Source organism: Mchenga conophoros, linkage group LG15, assembly GCF_057382185.1.
Source record: "Mchenga conophoros isolate Kocher_MC1m ecotype Shallow Benthic linkage group LG15, M_conophoros_male_GT1.1, whole genome shotgun sequence".
Taxonomy (NCBI): domain Eukaryota; kingdom Metazoa; phylum Chordata; class Actinopteri; order Cichliformes; family Cichlidae; genus Mchenga; species Mchenga conophoros.
In genome coordinates this window covers 19,607,085-19,634,636 of record NC_140540.1, presented here as the reverse complement: position 1 = coordinate 19,634,636, position 27,552 = coordinate 19,607,085, and the positions used below count along the sequence as shown (strand labels likewise).

Genomic DNA, 27,552 nt, shown 5'->3' with positions numbered 1-27,552 from the left:
AAGGAGCATTGTTACTATGGTTACAAGTGTATGTTCATTCATTAAGACATGCTATAAATTAGACAGAGATTTTATGCCCATAGAAGAGTCTTATCTGTGTACACCAGCATGCATACATCCATTTGCATGATTCTTCTGTAGCAGAGTGTTCACACACAAAACTGTACAGTACATCCCATGATGATCCTTAATAGAGTTATTATCCCCAACAAACCTAATTTCCACCCATTTTACAAAAATTACGCCCTCAGCAATCTACCTACCGTTTGCATTTATTAATATGGAATATGCCCTGATCAATAATTGATAACAGGGGCCGTTCTTTGCACTGCACCATTTTTTATTGGCTCTGTACTCTTTCCTCAGAAGCTAAGCCCATGAGGAAAACTCAGGGTGATAAAACAAAGCCAGCAGTACTGGCTGTAGCCACTGATCCCTGATGTGGTTCATCAGAGACCTCTGGGGAGGACTCCATTTCTCTTGGGAGTGTGGTGCTGTGGTTGGGTGGCAAACAGAGAGGTTTCATGATGGACTGAAAGCAGAAGTGGATAAAGAAAAGTGTGAAGTGGAAGATAACCTTGAGCCTTTCACTGACATATACATCATGTATTCTATGTTTAGAAAGAACAGGCAGACTCTGTGAAAAGGTTGTGAATATGTAATAGGAGCTGACTGACTGAGATGAATCAGGCTGTTCTAGACCACATTTACTGAACCTTGAATATTTATGTTTCGAACATAGATGATTAAAAGCCCTCATCTAGCAGTTTAAACAGTAGTTTCTGCTCTGCACAGAGCACATCTGCTGCGCTACGCTTGCTCAGCAGCTATTGCACATCTGCGACACATCTGTATAACAGCCCTCACTCAACCACTTTGGTCTAAATTACCGTAAATGCATTAGGTGCATAATTAACTTCTGTTGAACCACAGTGAACAGTGACTGGTGCATGAACATGTAAACATCGAGTGCAGTTATATGTTGTATACTGTCTGTGCTGGCAGCAAACAACAGCTTTAGGCTTCCCTCGGTACAATAACATATTTAAATGACACTCAGCTGAAACTCATCTGACCATTTTGCAGTGTCAGATGTCAGTGTCAGAACTTGAGCATGAACACATCTAATATGTTCAGTTTTCCGTAAATGTTGAAAGCATTGTTAGTTTCAATAATACATTTTGTTTAATTTTTCAGCAGCACAAATACAATTCTTACATACCATAAGTAACTAAACAAACATAAAGCTGCTTACATCTTTAGTAATTGTCTTTCCTCACATTTAGATGTTTTTTTTGTCCAGGCTAAAGCTTACCGTGCCTTTGACATTTAGTGTTTGGCTCATGCTTGAAGTGTTGATGTATAGCAGCAGCTGTGTAGCTGTTTACTGTAGAGTATTAGCCTTTAAATGGCTGTGTAGTAGAGCAGGAGAGGATTGGGAGGCTGGGTGATAGTGGGTGAGAGTAAGAAGGGGAGAAAAGAGATTGGTTTTGACCTCCACCAGATGTGAGCTACTAATACTGCAACACAGCTGGGTGACGAGACTAAGGGAAGGGTAGATTTATTGTTCAGCTGTAGCAGAGGTCTTTACACCACCAAACTGTGTGTGAAGGGTTAATGGAAATTGCTTGGCAACGCAGTTATTCAAATTAAAATGTGGATTTGCAAATAAGAATTTTTTAGGCTGCCGTTTAATACTGTATTGGTTTATGTGGTAGCAACAGTAAATGAATGTAGTTGTAACTGCCGCTCATGTCTACATATATCTACATACATATTCAATATCTTTGTTGCCACCAATTGCACGTGTGTTGTACAGTTTCCTAAATGTTTTGCAAGCTTTAAATGGTAGATTGCATGTACCACTTGTGGACACTCTCGCTTTTATTGTTTTTACTGGTAGCATGCTGAAGCATGACGGACCCCAGTTGGAACCTGCACCTTACAAGACGCCTGCTGGTCAACGTCGCATGTACCCGATGATTGGAAAAAAGGCTTCCTCATCAAACTTCCAAAGAAAGGCGATTTGGATGACTGTAACAACTGGCAGGGCATCACGCTGCTGTCGGTACCTGGGAAAGTGCTTTGCCTCGTTCTTTTGAATCGGCTACAACGTGCAGTGGATGAACGATTGCGAGAAGAGCAGGTTGGCTTTCAGAGTGGCCGGTCGTGTGTCGAGCAAATCTTCACCCTCCGCATGATCGTTGAACAAACATTGGAATACCAAAGGAAGATTTCTATTAATTTCATTGACTTCAAGAAGGCTTTTGACAGCGTCCACCGGCCGACTCTATGGGCTATCCTACGCCACTATGGAGTCCCTCAGCAGTTTGCAGATGCCTTTCGTGGTCTCCAACTCCCGCTGCTGCGTCCGGATGGATGACGGCTGCATGGATTTCTTTGAGATCAATACTGGCGTCTGACAGGGATGCTTGCTATCCCCTTTCCTCTTCCTGTTGGTAACTGACTTCATTATGTGACAATCAGTTGACCAAGCTGGCATTGGTGTCCGCTGGCACGAAGCACGTAATCTCACCGACTTGATCTTCGCGGATGACATTGCCCTGCTGGGCTCGACTCAGGAAGACCTCAAAGAGTTGAGCCCTGCAGAGGGAGGCGACGAAAGTCGGATTAAGAATCAGCGACCAAGGTACTCCGAGTTGGCTACGCATGTGTCCGCATTCCTGTCATGATCAACCAACAACATGCTGAAGAGGTGGAGAATTTCATATATCTTGGCAGCATCATCTCAATGACTTGATCTGTGACTGAGATGTCGACGTCAGAGTAGGGAAGGCGGCCGGTGTCGTCCGATGTCTCCAAACAATTTGGAACTCGATCTCCCTGAATATTAGGGTCAAGATCAAACTATTGAACTCTATCGTCATTCCAACTGCACTATACGCTAGTGAAGCCTGCCGTTCAACAAATGCAATTACTCAACACCTGAACATGCTTCAACAACGCGGCCTGTAGCGAATCCTTAGAATTTCCTCCCGGGACCGAATAATGAACAAAGAGGTCTTACGAAGAGCAGGCACCCGCCCTTTAGCCAATGTTGTTGCAGAAAGTAGCTTCCACTTTGCGGGCCATATTTTACGTCTACCCCCTTATCGCCCGGCCAAGATCGCCATTACATGGCTCCCATGCACTGGCAAGCGAAAGCAAGGCCAACCAAAGATTACATGGCGTTGAACGTTTATGAAGGATCTGAGAACCGTCGACATTGCCTGGGACGAAGCTCAAGCAGTTGCCACTGACTGACATTGCTGGAGATCTGCCCGATGTGCCGCTTGGTGTAGGAGGAACTAAGTGCTAAGTAAGTACTGGTAGCATTTGGATGAGGGGGTGGAGTTAGAGGAGCTCTGTTGCAAACAGACAGCTTTCGTGAACAGCTGTTAATATGTCTCAATGTGCAGGAATGCATATGCTTTAAGATAGTTGTATTTAAAAATACAAAATAACGCAGACAGAGTCAAAAGGTACAGTTAGAGACTCAAATAAGTGCAGGTGATGCTGAACAGCAGCTGCACTCACCAACTGTCACTCAAAGTGGCCATGCTACTATGCTAATATATAAATAGTGTTTCCAGTGTTTTTAAAGGTGGAAATTAGCATCAGAGCAAAACTGCTTTGTGTAGAAGGCTGTAAAGATGTTTATTTCTGCTAACATGGTAGTCTACAGGGATTCACTTGCTTTTTGGCCCCAAATGGCCACTAGAGGTTTTTTGTCACGTCCTATTTAAACTCATTTTTTAGCAAACATTAACAGTTCCTTCCAACAGTATGTTAGAGGAATGCGAAACAGATTAGTGCTCAAAAGAGGATTGTGAAATAAAAGAAACCAACATTTCTTACTAACTGATAGGCATAGAAAAGTGTTCTATACGTCATGTGTCGAGGTATTTCCTTTTGGACTGTTTGTTCACACACACAAAAAAGGGCACAACTGGAGCCTGAAGGGAAACAAAATAAAGAGAACTGAGTGTGACAGGAAAATAGCTCCACAGTGAGAAGGGAAAACAAAAAAAGGCAGTTGAGAAGAAAATGGGTAGATCAAGTGTGGTGGTGTGGAAAATCCAGAAGAGAAGAAATGCACTACTGATGGACTTCAAAATAAACGGGTCACAGGAACAGAGAAAGCAACTTCAGCTGATGACAGAAAATACAAAACAAGAGTCAGTGGCGTCAAAATAAAAGCGACAAAATCCACGGCTGGTAGAAGTCTTTGGCAGTAAGATGCAGTCTTCTCACGAGCGGCAGTGGCAGAAACATCAAAACTCACTCTGCTGTTAAAGTGCTTCTCCTTCCACTCGTCACAGCTTGTAGTTGATTGAAAGACCAATTAATGTGGAACAGCAGTTTTTAGCTTGGTGCAGCCATGCAATGAAAGAAAGGTTGGCTTACCTTGTTAAAGGTAATCTTGTTGATGAGAAACCTACATCCCTCTAAAGTCTTCTGCTACCCCTGTGCTTGCTTTAATCCAACTGAAAGTCCGGTGCTCTAAACTGAATTTTACTCTCATAAAAGTGCAATAATGTGGGTGGTTTGTGTGTCAGACAAATATAAAACTACAGAAAAATATTTTTACTCATCCATGTGGTGTAAATGAGTGACACCCAGCACAGAGCAGTGTGTGTGAGCTGTGACGTTCAGAGTGGAGGCGGCTGCTTCTTCTGTAATATATCAGGAACTGGCTCTTGGTTGCAGACAATCTCACCCCGCAGTCTGCCTCCTCCGCTTCACATGGTATCTGTGCAACTTTTTCCTTTCTTTATGCAAGGGATCTCCAAAGACCAGGGCAGTGCATTGACCAGTCCCGATGTTTAATTCAAGATGCAGTGATGCTGTGTTTCTACATGAAAAGAGAAAGCCGGAGACCTCTTTCACTAAATTTTGAGCATAAGATAGCAAAGCTTTTAGTGAAGAGGAGGCGATTTGATTTGTCAGCATGAATTCAGCTGCAGCATGCATAAATGTGTGGTGTTGATCCACTCAAGGATATACTTTTTATGGGCATGAAAACTGTCTAAAGTTTAAAAATGTGGCCCAATGTTAGAACCTCTACTGAAGGATTTATGATCATGTGGAAGTGAAAACAGAAATTGAGGAGGATATAAAGGCTTATAAATGCAAATGAGAAGAAATAAAATGGGAGGTGGGGAAATAAAAGGGGAGGTTCAGGCCCTCCTCTCTCTCTGCTCAATGTCCCATGGGTGTCATTTTGCCAAGGTCATCCCCGTAATCAAGCATTCCCCCGGCTGACAGCCAAATGCCTAAGAGCTGCCTATTGTTCTCCTGTGTATTCTCTCAACACTGCAGTCTCTATAGCATTAACAAAATTTAAAAGCATTAAAGAAACAAGCACCACAAACATAATGTCTAATTCAATTCTGGGATTTTTATTTTATTTTGCATTGGTAGAGATTCAACCAAAGAATGAGGATAAAAACAATCAACACCAGTCTTGTAAACCAGCTTGTGATTATCTCTGTATGTATCTTTACATTCAAGCCACTGGGGCAAACTGACCTGACTTAACTTCACCAGAGTTTGGATAAATGAAAAACTCTCAAACTTCTTCTGCATTTATCGGCTGTCTCTGCACGTCTGCTCGTGAAACTTTCACCTGAGGTCTTTGCAGCTGTGACCAAAGTGTAGATGAGTTTCACTTAGAAAAATCGATCTGGTCACATCTGATAGAAGAAATCTTTGCAGACAGAATAAATCATGCAGTTTCACTTAAAGTTTTAACCGTTAATCACCTGTACAAGTTTGGTCAAAAGTTACTGTATTTTATAGTATTATCTGTCAAGTTTTTATACCCCTGGATCTGTGTGATTTCAAAGACAGAGAATTTGGTTATATTTCCAAATATGTTGGTGAGCCATTCAAAAGAGATTTCTCTTTAAGGCTGAGCTGCACCGAGGGACTGCACCCACGTCCAGCTTGGATCTGTGAGTCATGCAAAGCTACTATACGCCAGGTATAGCTGGATACGAGGAGAACAAGCCTGTGATACTTGATTTATATAAACATATGTTTGCATGTGAATACTTTGCAAAAGCAAAGTACAAGATTGTCCAGTCACATTTGAGCAGACAGGAAAAGAGGACGTGCTGAAATGCAGTCTCAGAACTAATGGGTATTGCTTTCAAAATTATACATATATATATATAAATATATCTACATTTGTAAACAAAGCCTGGCAGCTGAAACGGGAAGTCTTGACCCAGATATCTTGTTTACACAGAAAAACTTGGCTCATGTGTCCCCACATTGGTTGTAGTGGAGCATATCTACACTCACAGATCCAGGTTGGATTTTTTCCCCTGTAACATTCAAATATTTTTCCAGTTTTCCACACGTTCTGCAGTTACCGGCTGCTTCTTAAGCAGTTCTTCTCCATTTAACATGCCTCTTCCCCTGCATCCTGAGCTGAAACCTCTCTGTAAACCAACACAGCTGCACCCCCATGAATGTCACTGGTTTCTCTGAATGTCACGGACCAAATGAATGGTCCTGCATTGCTCCTATAATAAGATAATGAGATAATAGCACTTGTCTCTGAGAGCAGAGCTGAGGGGTGCTGACAGCGAGAAAAAGAAAAATGACATTTCCATTTGGAGGACTCATAAAGGATGAAAAAGGTCAAGAGGAGGAGAACAAAAGAAACAACAGAGGGAAGAAATTGGATTTCTGGATGTAGAGTCCTTCTCTGAAGGTGTGTTGATCCTTGCTGAGATAAAATCTAATCCTCATCTCTCATTTTTCATTTCCAAAATGAGTTTCTATATTTCTTTTTTGTTCCAAATCTCTTCCCTGAGTCACTAAGTCCTTTTCCTGCAGGGCAAACTTGTCACATTCCAACTCTGAGACTCCAGTTTTACTGGAGTCTACTGTTGGTTGATGCATCATGACTGTAGCCAAATTTAGACCAGTGCACTGTGATGACAGAATATTCAGCCTCGATGGGAAGAGGCGCCTCATAAATATCAGGAAATTGGTTTGTTGGTCTAAGAAAAACACTTGTGTCCAGCTGAATTCCTGATAATTTAATAAAACAATAGCTTAGTTAAGTTTAGCAGTTACAAAATTTCTATGTGATATGTTAAACAATAGAAAAAGAAAATTTGTCATTATAAGAGCAAAGAGCAACAACAGAGAGTTGAGAATATAGACAAACAAAACATAGCAGACAGATTCACTACAATATGTGCTTGTTTACTGTAAAGGAAAAAAACTACTAAACAAAGTATATATGACCTGAAATCTAATGAAGGAATAAAGAAGTAAAGGTGGCTTCACTGTTTCACATATTTCCAATGTCCGCATAACACATCGAATATCTGACTGATGCTTTGAGAAGTCAATATGACTGGAAGAGCTCAGTGTAAATGAGCTTCACTTACAATTTACACCCAGGGTTTGTCTGTCGAGGTCTTTTGATAGAGGCCTCAAGCAAGTACTTCTTTTTTCATGAATGAATGCAACAATATGAATTCATTTCTACAGGAACAGTTTTCCATTATCATCACATGTAAAGGCCTTCTCTCCTAAAATGTCATTTATTCATTATTCATTAGATCTCTCTGACCTTTGACCACCAATGTATTAATTGTGTTCTTTATTTAGATCTGCTGAAATCTGAACATTTTTCCTATTTGAATTTCTTGAGTTTACATATCTGCATATCACAACTAGTCTGGAATACAGATCCTAGTTGAGTAATCACATTAGAAACCCAAAAGCAGCACAGAAACATCTTGCATCCAGTAACTAAAATGGTCATATGTTGACAGATTACGTATTTTCCGAGTCTGTCCTTTGTGCATGCAGTTTTTTCTGATTCATAGTTGGATTTTTTTTGTGACAGCACTCTGCAGAGACCGTAGTGGCGATCGAGGGAAAAGGAAGGATGTCAGGGCTGATGCTGATGGGTTGAGAAAACACTGGCTTTTAGAATGTTCTTCATTTTATGTTTGAGACAGTTTCCGTTTCAAACATAAAAAACTTTGTTTATAGGGGAGGAAAGAAATAATACGCTGATGGATTGATGGATGGCTGGGAGGAGGTGTAAATTTTTATCTTAAAAACAACCTAGTCAACCTGTTTTGTGTGTGTTATATGTGTAGTTGTATATAATCAAGAGTCTCTGTTTCTATTTGATTCATTCCGTCCCGCAGTCTGCTTGTTTTTGATTGATTACTATTGATATATTCAAGTCATTTTAAAGACAAAGGAAAATGCTCCTTTTGGTCTGAGCATCCTCAGCATTTTGGGCAGTTTTAAAAGACAAACCTGTGTTTGCAGCTAGAACAATGATTTCTTTATTTATTTTAACTTGTGGCAGTTGTCTGTTTCTGTTTCTGTTTCTGTCTCAGTTCTTTGTTGTTTTTCATGCTGCATTTTTGGCCACATCTTTTCTGGAATACTAACAGAGAAATCTGTGCCCGGCCTGGTACCGTTCCTTCTTTGTGTCTTTCTTCCTTACTGACAAAGCAGGGCGGGATACATTCCAGCTCCACATAATTGTTTTAACCCACTAATTTTGGGGGTAAGAAAATGAAATGATGAATAAAAAGATATCCACATGTACGGAAAATGGCCGTATCAGCAGAATGTTGACCTGATCAGAAGTGCTGAAGTCAAAGTGAATGAAGAACCAGATGGGACGAATAAGAGGAGGGGATGTGCCAGGACAGCACTCATATGGCACATCCGTCATCCCCTTGTTAGCATCTTGGCATGCAAACACACACACACACACACATCTACAAACACGCACACACAAGCATTTAGGCCAGACAGCTTGCTGGGCCAGATGGCCTCTTGGTGAGGAGCAATGAGGAGCTTCACAAGAGCATTGGGATGATTTGTGAACCATAACCTCCACACGTCCCTCCTCCTGACTCCAAGCAGCACGCACACAGCAGAGGGGTGGACGGTGAAAAAGAATTGTATAATTTTACATTACCCATACTCCTACATGATCATTGATTGTGAGATCATGTGGAACTACTGCATAAATTAACCTAAACATGTTTTTATTGATGTGAGAAAATCTGAGTGTAGGCATCCAACACTGTAGTCTTACACATGAACAGTCAGTAAATAAAAACATCCAAAAAGAGAAATCAGTGGTTGGGTTCAAGGAAGGAAGGAAGCCAAAGAGTTTACACAAGTCATATAAATTGAAAGCTGCTGGTTCACCGTATAAACTTAACCGTAGCACTTAAATAATATAGTAATGATGATTGTAAAGACTTTTCTGTCATATCTGCAGCTGTACTTGAGCTAATCGATTTATTTAAACGCAGGCGAATTTTCAGTTAAGCAGTTTCTTTGCATGTAATCAGCATACATCATGAGTTAGCAAATACAGCTGTCATTTATGACTGAAAGTAAGTGTGTGTGTGTGTGTGTGTGTGTGTGTGTGTGTGTGTGTGTGTGTGTGTGTGTGTGTGTGTGTGTGTGTGTGTGTGTGTCCATTCATGAGTCTACCATCCAGAAAAGGAGTAAGCAGGTGGGTCACGTGGCTGCAGCCACAGCAGAGAAGATTCATCACAGCTTGGTGTGTGTGTGTGTGTGTGTGTTTAACAGTGTGTATTTCCTTTGTCCTGCTTTTTCTTAATTACAAACAACTGATACACATACAAATACTGAACTGGTTCCTGAGTGGTTCCTGGTATATTCCTCAGATTGTATAAATATTTTCTGTTTTTTTATTTTATTATTTTCCTGTTTTTTTTTTCAGCTAATATCCTGATGTGGCAGTTAAACAGCTGGACTGGGTTAAGCAGTCATAGTATCATTAAATAAAAGATGCACTCTTGGAATCCCAAAAAATGAAATTGAGAGCATTTTATAAGTTTCTAAAAATGTGAGAATCATCAGAGAAAATATCTGAAAGTGTATTTTTATTTGTTCCAGTTGAGTTTTTATTTTTAAAACCCTAAGCTAGCCGTAAGCTAAATAATCATGAATCTGAGTGTTCAGTTGATCCATCGACTGATAGATGAATCTGAATTTGAAATTTTTGGTTAAAATCGTAAGGAGAGAGGTACAGCAGTGAATGTCTATATCCATCAGTAAAAAGGTCACATTTCTTTTGAGGCATCTTAATCGTTCTATATCTTCCTTCTCTGTTTGTCTCTGCAGTGTCAGATTTCCCAGGCGCTGAATGGCGTCTCTGACAAAGCTAAAGATGCCAAGGAGTTCCTGGTTCAACTCAAAAACATGCTCCAGCAGATACAGGTAACAACACACCTTTACATTTAATTTTACATAAGATATGCTGTTAGTAATCCAGTCTGTAAATTTAGGTACAAGTATAGATCAAAGGTTTGTCACGATGGCTTAATAGCATGATAGTCACATCAGTGATGGGCAGTTTTCTTCACAAAAAGATACAAAAACCTATCAGCTTTCTTCTAGTATCAACTTCCTAGTACAATGCTGAATGTTTTTTTCATTCAGTAACCGACCATAAGTACTCACAGTGACCAACTGATTGCCCAGAGGTTGAGAGAAGAAACGTCTTCGAGCTTTGAACAGTAACTCAAATTACTTGTTACAACCAAACTATGCAAAAAGGGATCTCTGAATGCACAACATATGAATCTATACTACCCTGTATCAATGGTTTGTGTTGCTGCTGGTGATCTAATGGTGTGGGAAATATTTTTGCAGCATACTTTGGACCCCTAATTACCCCTTTAAACACCATAGCTTACCCTGAATATTGTTATTGAGCATGCAAGTACCCTTCTGATGGCTGCTTCCAGCAGAATAACGTGGCATGCCACAAAGCTCACATCATCTCAACCCGTCTTTTGATAAACTGATGCACACCGACCGATCGGTTGCCATGCATTGCCAATCCATCTACATTTGTCAGTTATTGCAAATCTTTACCAGTGCTTTGTAATCAAAAGTTTCCACACTCAAACTCTGGGCAACTAGATGACCAAGTGATTACCCAGAGGATGAGCGAATGAGAGCAATGGCCACTGCAACTACTTGCACTCATTTGCTGAATGTGAAAAGAATCAATGCAATCACTGGGAAACCACCGATTTTTCTTAGTTGCAAAGAGTTTGCCAGCTTTCTTTTACTCTAGTATGACTGGGCCATAACATTAGCAACTGTATCCCACAATGCAATGCAACGGCAAAACAAAAAGGAAGGATCTGTTCAGTGGTAGGCAAATTTTTATTTTTGGGGGGTTACAAAAACAAGACCATTTGAGAAATAGGAATAAATCAATGTTTTGTTTTGTTTTTTCAAGTTTTGTATGGAAGTAAGAACAGAAAAATCTCAGAACTGTCAGCTATTATCCTTCCTCTGAGGAATGAAACTTTTTCCAGCAGAAAAATAAGATATTCTGTTTCTCCAAGAACGTTATGTTTGGCAGGTGATGTTTTGTGGCCAATGAAGGACTGATCTGTGTCATGAGCAAATGCATAAATAGGGTAAAGTAGTGCTGCAACAGCTGCATGTGTGTGATTAGGCATACACAATGTCTGACTTTGGCACTGGAAACATCTGGGTATTAGCTCATTTTGTTGTGTTTGCATAAAATGAATCTCTGAGAGATTTAACGACTCCATAAAGATAGCCTGGATGAATTTAAGAATAGAATAGCTTGTTAGTGCAGAATTTGGGGATTTCATCATAAGTGGCAAATAATGTCATTAAAAAACAAATAAAAAAAAAAAACTCAGGATAATAAATCTCTGCAAGCAAACTGAACAAAGACTTTGACTAGAAATGGGAGACACAAAATTGGACCTTAAGGAAGTAGGAATTATTTACTAGTAAGTTAGTAAGACTTATCTTTATTAGCAAGTCAGCACTACAGAGTATGTTGGATGGGTGGATGTCTGTGGAGAGCAAAAGAAACCGAAATGCATGCTAGTGCAGTTTCATGCAGAGGGTATCCTCCCCTGAGAGTGTCAGAGAGTGGCTGTCAGGAACGAAGGAGCTTTTGTAGCTGAGCGCAGCAGGTTCGGGTGCATCTCGTGCAGCTCATCGCCCTCTGATCAGGACTCGCGTGACAAAGCACAGCAGAGATCTCTGGATGGTGAAGGGGTCGTCACAGCAAATGACTAGATTAAAAAGCATGTGCTGGACTTGTTAAGCCACCATTAATGATGAAATAGACACTCACTGACCACTTTGTTAGACATACCTGATGAACTGCTCATTAATGCAAATATATAGCTAGCTAATCACATGACAAGAACTCATCTTAAACTGATGAGGTTGAAACTGAGCATCAGAATGAGGAAGACTGGGGATGTAAGTGACTCTGAAGTGGCTTCAGGGTGCTTGTGCTTACGTAATGATGTAGAGGATATTTTCATGGATACTTTGAGCCCCTTAGTGCCTTAGTTTAAAGCTACCTTCTAAATGCACCTCATTTTGAATTATTTTTAGTTTCTGAGTGCAGTGATAGATTATGTATTTAGTTATTCAGGAAATTTACTGAAATCTGCTGTTTCTAGAGGTAAACATGTTCAAACTGCCTATTAAAAAGCTATTTCAGGGCTTCCATGCTTTGTTTAGATGTTTCTCCATAAGCATGATGAGACAGAAGTCTGGCTGTATCAGACTGCACCACAACTGATATCCACGTCTGCTCATTTCTGCACATGTAGATATTGTTTGCAAAATTTACTCTACATTACTACTGTTGTTTTAAGACTGCATTGATCATGCTTTGGGGAACTCCCTGGTAATGTACAGTAAGCTCACAGAGCAACATTTGGACTCGACACTCAGCAGCAAAGAAGCATATCCATAGAATCAATAAACTAAAAACAAAACATACCATCCAAATACGTGCATTTGTGTGAGCATTCCCTCTAGACAGCATTACCGTGCAGCTGATCTCTCCAGCAGCGTCTACCAGTCATGCACACAAAGCACACACATGTTTTTACACACTGTCTGCACTGATATATCCTACAGCACCACGAGTGGGCATTAAGAGTCTTATTACAAAATGAAGAGGATTAAGCTTTAAAAAGAAGCAGTCTTATCTTTACTCTGCTCTGTCTGAGACAAGGAAAAAAAGAGCTAGGTGGGCAAAGAGAAAGTAGAATGTAGGATTGAGGAGAAATATCTCCAGTGCTCCTCGGGCTCTAAACAGTGACTGAGCAGAGGAACCTTGACTGGAAATCACTACTGAACCCTTATCTCATTATCAAGTGGGCTTTGTAGGGAGATAAAACTCCCCTCTGGATCATTACCTCATTTATAACCTGTTTTTATATCTACTGGAAGGAAAAACTAAATGACACAGGATCTTAATTATCAACATCTTAAATGCTACAAAACATCTCAAATTATATGCTGACAAGTTTCCAGTCTGTTGGAAATGAATGGCCAAAAGCAACAAGAACAACACTCAACATATCCAAGTTTAATATTTTGAAATTCATTTATCTGTATTGTGTTATTGTGAGTTTCTCCTCTGGGCTTTTTTCGGTTTTAATTTAACAGTTTTTTTCTCTGGTGTCTTCATTTTTGACTTCCTGTTTTTCTGACTGCCTTGACTGTTTTCGCACGTGTCTTCGTCCTCTCCCTGTTTTTAAATAGTCTCAGTCTTATCTTCGTCACGTTGTAATGTTTCTTATCCTCTGTGTGCTGCAAGTTTCCCTCCTTTGCGTTTAACCTCTGGCGTCTAGTGTTCACCTAATTTGATTTCTTTGGAGTTATAGCTGAGTAATTATGAATTTGGGTCCTAAATTACAGTTGTACACATGTTTGATTTTCCAATTAGCAGTGTTTGAATGATGTTGACATGCAACTGTTTTAACTGTTACACAAATAGGGATTTGCATAATACGTTCAAAACAGCCACCAGCCTATGTGTGCTGTATTCACAATGCTTTTGATTTAGTCCCTGCTGTATTTGCAGATTTTCTCGTGCTCGCCCTGCCTTCTGTGTCCTTCTGATATGAAGATAAACTAACGCTAACCTAACACAACCATCATGCACTGAGCATTTCCTCTCCTCTCCCACCCTTTTGCAATTTGATCATCTGAAGAACGTTTTTGAATTTTAAGCGTAATGCAATGAAGCCTTTTCAGCTGCAGATGTCTGCTTATACTCTATCATTGCATTCTGTTTGCTGGCCCAAAGACAAAGCTGCTAACTGTCAGGGAATATTAGTAAATCGAAACACAAAACCACAATTTCATGTGTTGCATCTTGAGGGAAAAATGGTGGCGAGTATGGTTGTGCAAATGGATGGTAAATACGATGAAAGGCTTGCTTTTGTGTGCGGTGTATTGAAATAATTAACGCTGTATTTATTTGTGGTTTTGCAGCTGAAGCAAAAATAGAACATAATGTGGTGGGCTAAATGAATGGGTAACAAACAGTGTGCTGCTAATTGAAGAAAAACAAGCCAAGTGATCTATTTTCGTCTCAGTGCTTTGCTTTTGTGATCCAAACCCATAACGATGCTCACTTCAGAACACTTTAATGTAGATTTATTTTGGCAGGGAAGCCAAACATGGTGGTTTCATGAGTTAATATTACTTGTTCACTTTCTTTAATCAATTCATAACGACTGTGCTGCTTCTGTTGCTTTCGTCTTTCTTCTTCAGGAGAACGGAGTGGAGTTTGAAGCTTGCCTCGTGGCTCAGTGTGACTCTCTGATCGAGGCGCTGACCAGACAGAAAGCCAAACTGCTCACGAAAGTTACCAAGGAGAAGGAGTACAAACTAAAGGTAAGCTTGGTTGATGATCGCTGTTCCTCCCACCTCTCAGTAAAGTCGACTGCTGATATAAATCAGCAGATTAACCCTAACCCCTAACCCTAAAACAGCTGGTGTGGGGAGGATATGAGAAATCATAATCTAACCCAAAAAGACTCCAAATTTTTTATTTAACATGTTCAAAAAAGGCACAATATGTATGCTAAAAACAGGGTTTTAATCATTAAAATCTAGATGTCTGCTTGTCTAATAATTTCTCTTTGTGCTTTATCAGTTTTCTTCAAGCAAATCTGCAACAGTGAATCACACTGCGCCTCTCGTTTCCTCTTCCAGTCCTTTATGTCCATATCTAGATATCACCAGCCCCACCGTTATGAGTAGATTAGCTGATGTGAACCCACCACTGTTGATCTAACTTTAGCTTAAAATCACACGCTCACAAAGATCCTCATCAATAGCGAGACGTTGATTATAAAAAAAGTATGTTTTCAGGAATTTAAGTACCAGAGAGAAATTGCTGTCTCAGCTCGCTACCAGAATAAATTCTCTCTAGCAGCTTAGTCTTTTTTTTCATGATTTGCCTCTGTAAATCCACCCTGAGTTTATGTATCACATGGATGCCTGCCCAGCCTCAACGTGCCCGCCGACCGACTGACCGTCTGGCTGGCTGCTGGGTGGGGAGGGGTGAGGAAGAGGAGGAGAAGGAGGAGTGGAGGGTATTTGGATGGAAGCCCCAAGGACAGCTGTTGTCATTATCTGGAGGCTGGGGATCAAGATTTAGCCAGAGGGCAAAGAGCCGCAGGCTGCAAGGAAGCTGGAATAAGAGAAGAATAGCTGGTTGTAGACGGCTGATAAAGCAATGTTAAAATCTTCACTACAATAAATGCTGATTAACTGATACAGCAGTTTAACTAGAGGCTCCTCTTCATGGTGAGAAGAGTACTGACTTTACAGTTGGATAGATAAGCGTCTGCGGCACTGCCTCTCCTTAAAATTACATTCATTTAACTGATTTAAAACAAAACATACTTTTAAGGAAATTTACGCCAAACTAATAATGTTTTTTACTAACAGAGTGAAAAATATATCTTTAATGTCTCTGTAAAGTTCCACAGTGTTCCATTTAATGTTTTTCCACCAAAATATTGAATCGTGAAGCTTGATACTCGCTACAGCATTATACTGGTTTTATGGCTGTGCTTAGGCACTCAAAGCCAGAATATAACATAATTACAAAAGACCGATGCAGCCATTATGGTGCCTTGATTCATTATTGCTTTTACATTTTGGCTGTTTGGAGCCAGATCTGGTCATAGTTGGATGTGAGGTTGGAGTACTAAGTTAATAATTCAGAATCAACTAATGCAATGCAAGTATTGCAAAGACACAGATACTTTCTGATACAAGTACTTTCGACCTGACCAAAGTACTTTTTGGATGGCCTGTGAGTATGACTGGTACTCATGCAACCTCACAGAAAGCCACATTCAGTTTGAGACTGCATGTGTATATATATTGCAGCTTCGTATCAGTCTCACAGCTTCCACCCACATGCCCAAAAAGTAGCAGCTCACATTTCACAACACCATAGTGTGAAGTCAGAGTCATTTAGGTATTAAGGCATGTCAAATATTAAAGTGTCATTTTGCACGTTATTTGTAGGTTTTCACATTACACCCACTTCTCAGATACAAGCAGTGCATACATACATCTACTGTTGCGTTGAACACAGACTGTGTTTTTATTTATTTGTCAGCAGGAAAATATAGAATATTATACTGTGTATAACTGCAGTTTAAGTACAAGCAATAGGCTGTTACAGTCTTTATTTATTTTTTGCTGATGCTACTATGATTATAAAAAATGTACAATTAGAATGTCAAAATTTATATTTTGGAAATATTTGTGTTTCCAGATCTTGGGATATTACATGTTGTAGACATAACATTTTCTCTTCCTGCTTTTCTTATTTTCATTTCTAAATAGATCGTGTTGTGACGAAAACATGAGGGCCGAAATCTCGAAGCTGTGGATTAGTTTAGTTGCAAAACTGAGTTGAATGCAAGGAAAAGGGTGATAGTGAAAGATTGAGAATAAACATGTGAGTTGAGTGTAGAGTTGAGAGGATCACACAAATCTCATTGTGATTATTGTGTAAGAGAGGTTTAGAAGGCAGAGAATAAAAATTTGACCAGGAAACAAAGAAACCCCACAAAATACTCAAACAGTAACTAAGCTTTTTTTTGTTGTTTTTTACAGGATAAAGAGACCTGTTTGATTTTCCATCATCAAATAAAAACCTGTAAAGGAATATAGACTAGATGTTCTCACACTCAAATACTCGAGGGCTATAATGTTATAGTTGTTACAGTCAGAAGCCTTTAAAAAAAATCAAACCTGCCATTTTTGTGCTGCTGATTAATATCTTTAAGTCTGACCATTATTGTAAGAGGCTAAGTGCTGTCTTTGTTTGCTGCTAAATGAGAAGGTACCTTAAGAATTTTATGTTAAATAACACATTTAATCAAAATTAAAAGTAAGATTCTATTAAAAAGCTTCAACGCAAGTAGAAACAAAAAGCCCAATAGCAAGCATGACGAGCATTTCATTTCTTGTATACAGCCAAGAAGGTTTTATGAGTATTTTAGTGCTTTTTTTATTCTCTACATTATGAGTTTCAATTTATACTTGACATTTAGTCTAAAGTGTACTGAAAATAGATGTCAATAAAAATATTTTTGCTCTAACCTGAAATGAAATGTGATTCAGTGTCTGCTGAAGAGGCTGTGAGATGTACCTCCAATGAGGTGCATTCAATTACCGTGTTTCAATATCTGAACCCTTAAATTCATTTCAGATTCATGAGGAACATACGGGAAAAGCCCATCAGCCGGGGCTGCAGGAGCATGTGGGAGGGAGTTGACGGCAAGTCTCAGCGGGACAGAAAGCAATTGAAATAAATCTGAGATTTACTCAAGCGTCACACCTCGTACTTCATGTTGTTTGCACGGAGGATAAAAGCGACGGTTCGGCAACGTGATTTGAAAAACAAATTTTCTCTTGGGAAATAATTTGAGTATGTGCATATTTTAAGTTGCACCTTTAGTAGACTTGTACAGTATGAGTGCAAATAAGAGAAAAACAAAGAAAAAAGGGAGTGACGTGACTTCAAATACAAATACATGGATATTTCATGTGAGATAAGAAAACTTACTAAACGGATAAAATGCAAGAAAATATTTAGAAATTTCCTAAATTGTCATGGTCTTCATATTTCAACTCAGACAACAGATGACAGGTGAATAATTAACTGATCTCATAAACCATCAAATAAAAGACGACTAATTACCACAACTGCACCTAATTAACTCTCTGATCCATTTAGACGGCCATTGGTTAACGCTAGAATTAATTATTTTGGATGCAGACAAGTTTCAAAATATTTTCTGTCTAATCTCTTGCTTAAACTTTAAAACCTGATGTGTGTGTGTGTTACACGTGGAGTATAATGATATTAGTAGTACTATGAGCTGAGGATTAAAGATTGCTCGTGAGTTAAAAGTGGTGCAGCTTGATTGCAAGAAAACAAAAGGTTAATAAAGCGATGACAGGTTGCAGACTTTCAATTAGCCCCAAAACGGCTGACTGTGACACACGTCCAAATCTCATTTCCCCTGGCTCGGGGTTCAGCCAGCAGACGGCATGTGTCTGGTGTCTGTGTGAAAGAGAGAGACTGAATGAAAAACAGAAAAGTGCGTTTGTCTGGTTGCGGCTGATAATGTTTCTGTGAAATTTATGAGAGATCAACAGATCGATTCCAGTTGTGGCATTATGGTGTCACGCTGTCAGACAGTCTTTAATTAATCCTTGACTGTTTTGCATGCCAGCCACTAACTCGTCTTTCGTGTCAGCCAGTTCCAACTGCCCATGTTCTGCTCCCTAATTACACTCCCAGTGCACATATAACAACCTGCTGCCAAGCTCAAAAATCAGTGTGATCCTGAGCTGGCAGTTCTGAACTTTTTTAGCGTGGTGCCACTTTTCTTTATTCATTACCTCCCATTCTTACTGAACTGTATTATTACTGAACTAATCTTAAGCGTCATTGTCGCTGAGAAAAAGTTGACCAGCATGAAAAAGTGGACTCCATGGACACCATTTACAGCTTTTGATTGTATCACAGATTAAATTGTTGTTTAAGTCCACCTCTTTGTATTACTGAGCATTTGAGAGAATTTCACAAGTTCACTCTGAAATTAGCAATATTTCTGCTGACAACAACGTAGTTGTAATTCAGTAAAAGGACTAGATGTTGCAATGCGTGATAATGCATGGCTTTAAATCGGGGCGATCGTAACTCAAGAGTTGGGATTCGCCTTGTAATCGGAAGGTTGCCGGTTCGAGCCCCGGCTCAGACAGTCTTGGTCGTTGTGTCCTTGGGCAAGACACTTCACCTAATGCCTACTGGTGTTGGCCAGAAGGGCAGATGGCGCGATATGGCAGCCTCCCTTCTGTCAGTCTGCCCCAGGGCAGCTGTGGCTACAACTGTAGCTTGCCTCCACCAGTGTGTGAATGTGTGTGTGAATGGGTGGATGACTGGGTGTGTAAAGCACTTTGGGGTCCCTAGGTGGGACTAGTAAAAGCGCTATACAAATACAGGCCATTTACCATTTTAAATGGAGAAAATCTTGAGGAATGGCTGTTTTGAGGAAAGTCAGCCCAGAAACTTTACCAGCGGCACACATCGTTATGCCTCACTTTCGGTCTTTGTCCCAAGCTAATCTGCCTTCCCCCCCCCCCTTGGTTAGGTTTAGAGATTAGAGATCTGATCTAGATTATCATATTAAAATTTGGGACGCATCATCAGTAGTGGACCTTGGGTTCATCGGGTGCTTCGGCCATTATCACGAGACACCCTCATCCAAGGAGGCCCTGCCAGGGTTGGCAGGCCCCGGAGTGTCTCACTGGTTTACGTTAAATTATTTCTCTTCTTCTTTCTTCTGTTTAGTTTTCTACAGTTTATTTTCTTCTATCTATTCACTGCAACTGAGAAATAATACTTACCCCTCTAACATTTATGGAGCCGCACTTTTTCAAAGGGATAGAAATGGTGATAGAGAGAAGTAAGACAAAAGGGACAAAATAGACGATAGGAGAAAGTTGTGTCTCCATGTATATCTCCCCTGAGTAAGGCTAGTCCTACAACCAACCAAGATGCGCTTGAGTGTGCCTGGGACACATATAATGATATAATACCATATTGATGCTAAAGTTGTTCAAGTGAACCCAACAATCGACATCAAAGAATGGACAGACTGCCAGGGGCCTAAATAACTAGTCTTCTAGCCACTAAAAGGGTAATGCGGCACAAGTGAACTCAATCAGGCAATAAGGTTGGAAAGAGAACAAAGGTAGGAAGTTAAAAACAAAATGGAAAGATGAGGAAACAACTTTTTAAAGCAAGAGGATACAACTGAAAGAGAATAAACTCATGCAGGCAATGGAAGACACTAACAGGGGGCAAAGGAAGGCTCGGGGAAAAGGTCATACCTCAGAGTCTTTCAGAGTCTTTCACTTGTACAAACTGATTGAAACTGATACAATTAAACATAGTGAAAATATTTCAGATGCTCATCTCAGAATAATTGCTTTTAACAACTCATGCATCTGATCTGTTTTGTTCAGGTGGTACGTGACCAGATCACACACTGCACTATGAAGTTACGGCAGACCACCGGCATGATGGAGTACTGTCTAGAAGTCCTCAAAGAGAATGATCCAAGTGGTTTCCTCCAGGTATTTTACACACCTCATGTTTGTGCGTGTGAGACGAGTATGAAGATGAGTAACAGGGGATGTTACAAAGACAAAAAGAACACAAAAAAACAACAATTTCAGTTCACCATAATCTAAAAACTATTAAACATCTAAAACAACCGAACATCAGCACAAAAACAGCGTGTGGCAGAATACATTCCTTCTTTTGCTGAGGCCAAGGGAATTATGTTACTTAAATAAGTAAAGCACAGGACAAAACACTATGAGGTCTTACTCGATTAAAATTCAACCCAAATCAAATCTTTTTCTGAGATATTTTGAACCAAAAAATGGAAATGAAGGTAGGAAGGAAGCGTGACACACAGATCCTCTGAGCACATTAGGAGAAATCAGCTTCACGGGGAGCCTCTGATGTTTGTTGAATCGGCACAGCCAAAAAAAACAAGCAAACTGTGGCGTAGCAGAGGAAGGAGTCAGCACGGAGAACAGCAACAACAACAACCCCACATGCCTGCCTGCACTTCAGCACTACAGTCACAGCAACATGCATCTTATTTTAATACATCTGCAGCTGTTCTATTTTGAATTAACTTTACATGCCTAGTAATCAATAGGTTGACATGCTCAGTAGCTAATAAATAATCATTGATCTTTGTATGTATAGATGGAGAAACGTGACCTCCTCAGAAGAAATAAATGTTGGTTTCCTGCAGAACGCTAAATCATGAAGACTTTTCAAGACCATCAGACTTTTTTTTCATCTTTAAATCTGTCTCGAGTCTCAGCTCATGCAGAGTCTGGGCTTTATATCAAAGTTCACACAACTCTCTCAGGAAACAAAAAAGGCTTTATACAACTTTATTTGCATATCTTTAGTAGTATATATCAAAAGCGCTATATCTGGATGTGTGAAATCAGGGGGAGGTCGTTTTTGAAATTTGAAATAGAAAAAATATTCAGTATTTGTGTCACCACTGGAAATACTTCCTTTCCTTACGTGTTAGGTGGTACGCCTGGATAGAGCACGCACGTGATAGAGGAAGGGCACATGACACCCACTTACTCAACAATGACCTGCTCCCACAGACTCAGGATGCAGTGCATGTGCAGAAATATTTGTAGTGTATCAGCAAACATCTACGGGGGCATATTACAGCCACAGAGGGCAAGAAAAAAGAAAAAAAAGAAACCAACACAACAGCAAAAAAGGTTTAAAGTTTAAAGTCATAAAAACAGAGAAAACAGTGATGAGAAAAAAGTCGGGTTTTATTTTTTGTGTAAAGGAACATTTCAAGGTTAAGTTGTAAAAAAAGTCATTATTTGAGGTTCTGGGATCAATAACTTATAAAACACATTATTAGACGCCAACGACAGATCTATCCGATGAGGTCGATAAAGCAGACCAGAAGCCACAAGCTCATTTTCAATAAAACCTGTCATCCTCTAACCTTGGCTAAAACACATTTAATAATGTTTAATTACATTTCTCAAGTCTTACAAATTATTGATTTTAAATAACAAAAACAAAGCAACAAAAAACAAACAAAAGTACGACGACAATACAGGGCTATTCTATTCTATTCTATTCTATTCTATTCTATTCTATTCTATTCAAATATGTGATTTTATTCCAACTTAAAGTTGAAAAATAAAGCAATACAGTTACATGACTTATTTCTTCATCTTTGTTCTTGTAAATTTCAGCTGTTTGATCAAAATTCACAATTTTAAATCTTGATTTTTTTATTTTTATTTTTTACCTTGAGTGGCCTTCATTTGCAGTCATAAATGTGCCTTTATGGTACTGAATAAAAACACACATGATTTCCAGATATTCCAGAAAATAAGCTTCCTTTTTCTTTACCCATTCTGAAGCATAAGCAGTGTTGGGTAAATTACTTTAAATTACAGTTGTTACATTACTAGTTACTTCTATCAAAAGTAATCCAGTTACTTTCAAAGTAACTAGTTACTCAGGAAAGTAACTTTGGTTTTACTCAGAATTCTCTTGTTAATGTGTTGCTTCCAGTCTTCTAGCCACAAGTGCACTGTGCCACCTACCAATAGAAAGGAAAAAATAATGTGCATATTTCCAAATATGTGGGAGATAAACAAACAAGACAGACGGGACTTGCGACAGATAAGCCGATCAGCTGATCATTGATCAGTTTCATGATTGAAGTAGAAACAGGAGAGGGAGGGGGAGAGAATGAGAGAAGAAGAGACAGCTGCAGCGTAAAGACAATAACTCCAGCTTTGTGTCTTTTTCATTGTAGCTGAAGAACGGGACAAACTGCGTTCCTTTTCAGCTCAATACAAAATATTTTCTCTGAATACGAGACGATTCCATTTTTTAGGGAACGGTTGGCAACTCTAATAATTAACCTTATGAACAAAATAAAGTTCAACATCAGTAACATCATAGCAGCCGCCCAGCTGTATAGAAACTCCGTCATGCTAGCTAGTATGCAGTACAAAAAAGTCAGCATAACTAAAATAAACTCCACCTAAACTTGGTTTATATCTGACCCAGATAGACTGCAGGTCATAACTTCTTACCTGAAGTTCAGTTCACTTGACACTCGGACACCCGCCTCGAGTCTCTCCTCCTGCCTCCCCTTTCCTTCATCTACCTGCTGGCCTCCACCACTTGCTAATGTTACTGAATCTGTGGAAGATCCGCGATAGCCACCACATAATAACTAGTTACCGTGCTCGTTACCACAGTAATAACGTAGTTACTGTAACGCGTTACTTAATAATGCGTTAGTCCCTACACTGAGCATAAGTAATGGAAACAATCATGCAATGTATTCACTAGAGGTTGGGTTTTTTTGTCTTTTTGTCTTTTTTGTCTTTTTTGTCTTATCCTCAGATCAGGGGTCTAATATCTTTAAATATTTGAACTGCACTAATGTGAGCCTCATTTCACTTGTCAGACACAATGTATGGAAGCCGGGCCAGTCAAATGGAAAATCCACTTTGTATGCAGGGAGGGCCTCTGATATTTTCCAATGTATTTAAAAGTATATAAATATTGAATGAATGTGTTCTCATTTCCAGCGTTTTCTTCATTCTTTACTTCTTACAAGTAAACCATTGCTGAATCTATACTGTGTCTGCAAACTTCAACTTGCCCACTGTATGTGTTTGCGTAGATCTCAGATGCTCTGATTAAGCGAGTGACGTCATCTCAAGACCAGTGGGTTAAAGGGGCCCTGGAGCCAAAGGTTGGCCCTGACTTTGACCTCACTCTCAATACCGACTCGCTGCTACAGACCATCCTACAGCTGGACTTCTGCCAGGGCAAAGGTGAGCACACGTTTGGACTTTAAGACCAACTGTACTACTACAACTTAGTCAAATTAAAAAATCTCTTTAGCTGTATATTTAAAAGGCATACTCCACTTTATAAGGCATGAGTCTCACACGAGAGAAAACTAGAAAAGAATGGTAAAGCTAGTTTAACTAAGATGTACGGACAAGCTCAATGCTGGGAATTTCTCAGTTACTCTGCTGGGAACAACAGATTGATTGATTTATTAACTTTGAATTGAGAATAATTTGTTATCCTAGATTTACCTCTGTAAACCTTTGGCCTTTTATACTAACTTGATGCATCTCAGAGTCCTTGCTTCAAGCAATTCGCTCCTCACTGGAGGTGATGATTGGTTGCTTGTGGACTTACCAGCCTCTGGTTGCCTAGGTAATCATCTAATGTATTTACCACCAGATAATATGACAATCAGCAGTATCCTGCAGTATCACTGATAGTCTCTTCACTTGCACACCTGTCTCTGGCCACCACATTCCTTCAAATCATCAAGCAGCCTCAATTCTCCTCCCATTGAGATCATATTCCTCACAAAAATCTTACTATATGAATCTTTTTGAACAAAACTGTTCCTACACAGTGAGGAAAACTGAGGAACAGTTCAGGGTTGTGGCTGAATTTGGAGGCTGACCACAGATTTTGACTGGGTTGCCAGAATACTCATTTTCTTGAGCTGCACATACATATTGAAGTCCTGGGCCCTGTTTCAGGAAGCCGGTTTGGAAAACTCAGAGTGAAAAACGACACTCCCGGTTGAGTAACCCCGAACTGTCCAACTCGGAATATTCGGTTTCAGAAAGGCTGATAACAATTAGTTCAATCAACGCGGAGTTGCTTTAACCCCAAGTGAAGCGCGCGGACGAGGATACATAAAGCCCTGATAAGCGGAGCACAGATTAAGCGAGTCACCATGGAGACGGAGGGAAAGAAGGCGCGGTCAATGTATTTCACAGCGCTTGAGGCCGAAATTCTGATGGCAGCATATGCCGATAACATGCAAATTCCGCGGAAAAAAGTAACACAGCCACAGCTGCAAAAGAAAGGGAGCATGCATGGCAAAACATAGCCGACAGAGTCAATGCGTGAGTGTTAATATAAACATTGATCTAGGGATTTCCACCCATTTAACACGTTATTTTATCATATGTTATTTTATTTGTTATTTTATACATTTTATTTTGTGATGTGATGTGAGCACAGGTGCAACCCAACAGGCCCCAAACGTTCCTGGCAGCAAGTAAAAATGAAATATAAAAATATAGTCCAAACAGGTAAGGTGTAATTGTATTATGAGCCATAGTGCTTGGTCTGTTTGTCCGATGTAAATCAATTGCAGTTAGAGGCTACATTAATTTTCTTTCTGTAAGCACTTATTGAAATTATCTGAGCACATTACAAGTACATATTTGCTTACTCTGTATGCTCAAATGTGGCCCGTTATAGCCAACAGAAAAAAAGCGGAGGCCCGAAAAACAGGTGGGGGTCCTCCACCACTCACAGAGGCTGAGCAGTTGGCCCTCAGCCAAAACAGTGGGCGCCCTGTGGCCGAAGGCATCTCTGCGGGGACATCCTCTGAGTCAATAACCCCGCAAGACACAAGTGCCTACATAAGGGGTAAATTCAAAATAATACATGATGTGCATACATCCTTTCTTCACAGTCACCTTTGCAGTGCTGCGCATTCATTTGATAAACTCTTTACCATAATGAATTATTTTGTAGTGAAGTTATTTTCCTACTGATTTTGCCTTCCCTCAGCCTTGGTTGTCTTTGAGAGCATAATGACAATGAAGTGTAAGGTGATAGGTATGTTTGTTAATTGCCATTTGGTCCCTTGTAAGTTATAAGTGACCTGTATAAACCTCATATTCTATCAGTTGATGGTGATGGTGTACTGCATCTGGTGCAGCCTCCTGTTGAGCCAGACCAACATGCAGTTGTGAGTAATACTCCACAGATTATATGAGTTTACAGTAGAACAGCAATGTTGTTTATTTCTTTACTACAGGAAAATAATGAAGAAACATTGACAGCTGTTACAGAGGAGGAAGCAACAGAGACACTTTATGAGGTTTACATCTTTTAATACTTTGTGTACAGGAAACACAGGCGACCAATAAAGCCAGTTGAACAAAAAATCTGTTTATTCTTCTTTCAACATGTTGAGGTGATGGGTCAAAAGAAATGATTGTGACATATGGTGTCTCTGACTGCGCTTCCATCTTGTATGTCCGTGGGAGGGTCAGGATGTTCATGGTTTGGATCACTGCTGATGTTTGGTTCAGAAGGACAGTGTTCTCCTCTAATTGTGGCAATGTTGTGAAGAATCACACATGCCACAATAATGTCACATGCCCTTTCTGGGGTGACCCTGAGTCTTTGCAGGCACTGGAACCGGGCCTTAAGCATTCCGATAGTCATTTCAATTCTGGCTCTTGTCCTGCAATGAGCCAGATTATATCGCTGCTGTGGGCCCGGTTCAGGGTCAGGGTAAGGGGTAAGCAAATAGGGTAAACATGGATACCCCCTATCACCAAGCAAGTAGCCAGTGAACTCTCCTAAGACAGAAGGATACACTTCAGTTCAAATGTCCCTGAAGCAATTGGTCTTTATATATTTTAAAGTATTTTCAACTCACCATGTCCAAATTTTGTGCTCAGTGTACATTCATGGAATATTTGTGAGTCATGGACAGAGCCTGGCCGCTTGGCTTCCATATTTGTGATAATGTTGGCAGCATCACATATGATCTTCACAGTGCAGAGAACACAAATTAGCATCCATTACTATAATGAAGAAATTTGTTAGTTTGAAATGCTACAGGGAACTATGTACCTGCACATTAATGCTGTGGAAAGACTTCCTGTTCACATAGTCTCCTTCATTTACTGAAGGAGCAATGATTGGAATGTGAGTGCCATCTGTACAGCCAATCACGCCTGGGAACCGTGGGAATAAATGTAAAATTTAAGTAGTAGTTCAAGTATCACCACATCATGAATTAAGTTCTGTTCATCCTGCTACCTGCAATTTTGTGGCATCCCTCTTTGATAAATCTTGTGGGTCTATGACCGGGGAACACCACAAACGAGTACAGGAGACGTTTCAGTGCAACTGTAACATTCCTGACTGCCCGACAGACGGTAGCCTTGGAAACGTGCTCAGCGTCACCAATATTATACAGAAAGCTCCCGTTTGCAAGAAACCGAAGTGCAATACAAATAATATGCAATGAACTGAGAGCATGTCCGCGATGTGTCACATGCGTAATATATGGCCTGAGGATGTTATCCAAATAAATTATAGATTGTGCTGAGAAACGGTAACGTTCACACAGAAAATCATCAGGAAATGATAAAATGTCCAAACGCGCTCTGATCACTCTCTCCCGGCGGAGAGCTCTGCGGAGAATTTGGGCTTCACGATCTACTGGCTCTTCAAGGAAGTGGCACGCCATGTCCGACACTTCCTACTGTCAGGTTTCCGACAAAGGGGCGGAGACAGTCAGGGTTAGTTGTAGTAAACCTGCTAGGGGGCAGGTTAGCTTCACGGAGTGTGTCGTCATAGTGACTCACTCAGGCTGCAGCTGAACTCGCTTTGTGAAACCGAAAACCCAGAGTTTTCGTTAACTCAGGGTATACTTACTCAGTTTTTCCACTAAACCGGCTTCCTGAAACAGGGCCCTGGAGTAAAGCTCACTTGTAAGC

The 27,552-nt window shown here is 40.1% G+C and overlaps 1 protein-coding gene across 2 annotated transcripts in view; it reads left to right on the top strand.

The window, feature by feature from the left end:
• The window catches only part of trim67 (tripartite motif containing 67), a 60,099-nt gene that overhangs the window by 13,841 nt on the left and 18,706 nt on the right, over positions 1-27,552 (top strand). For both annotated transcript variants that reach the window (XM_085248093.1, XM_085248092.1), the window contains exons 2-5: positions 10,162-10,257; positions 14,623-14,745; positions 20,419-20,529; positions 23,670-23,823. In XM_085248093.1, coding sequence (XP_085104219.1) covers positions 10,162-10,257; positions 14,623-14,745; positions 20,419-20,529; positions 23,670-23,823 — 484 coding nt within the window. The remainder of the gene's footprint in view (positions 1-10,161; positions 10,258-14,622; positions 14,746-20,418; positions 20,530-23,669; positions 23,824-27,552) is intronic.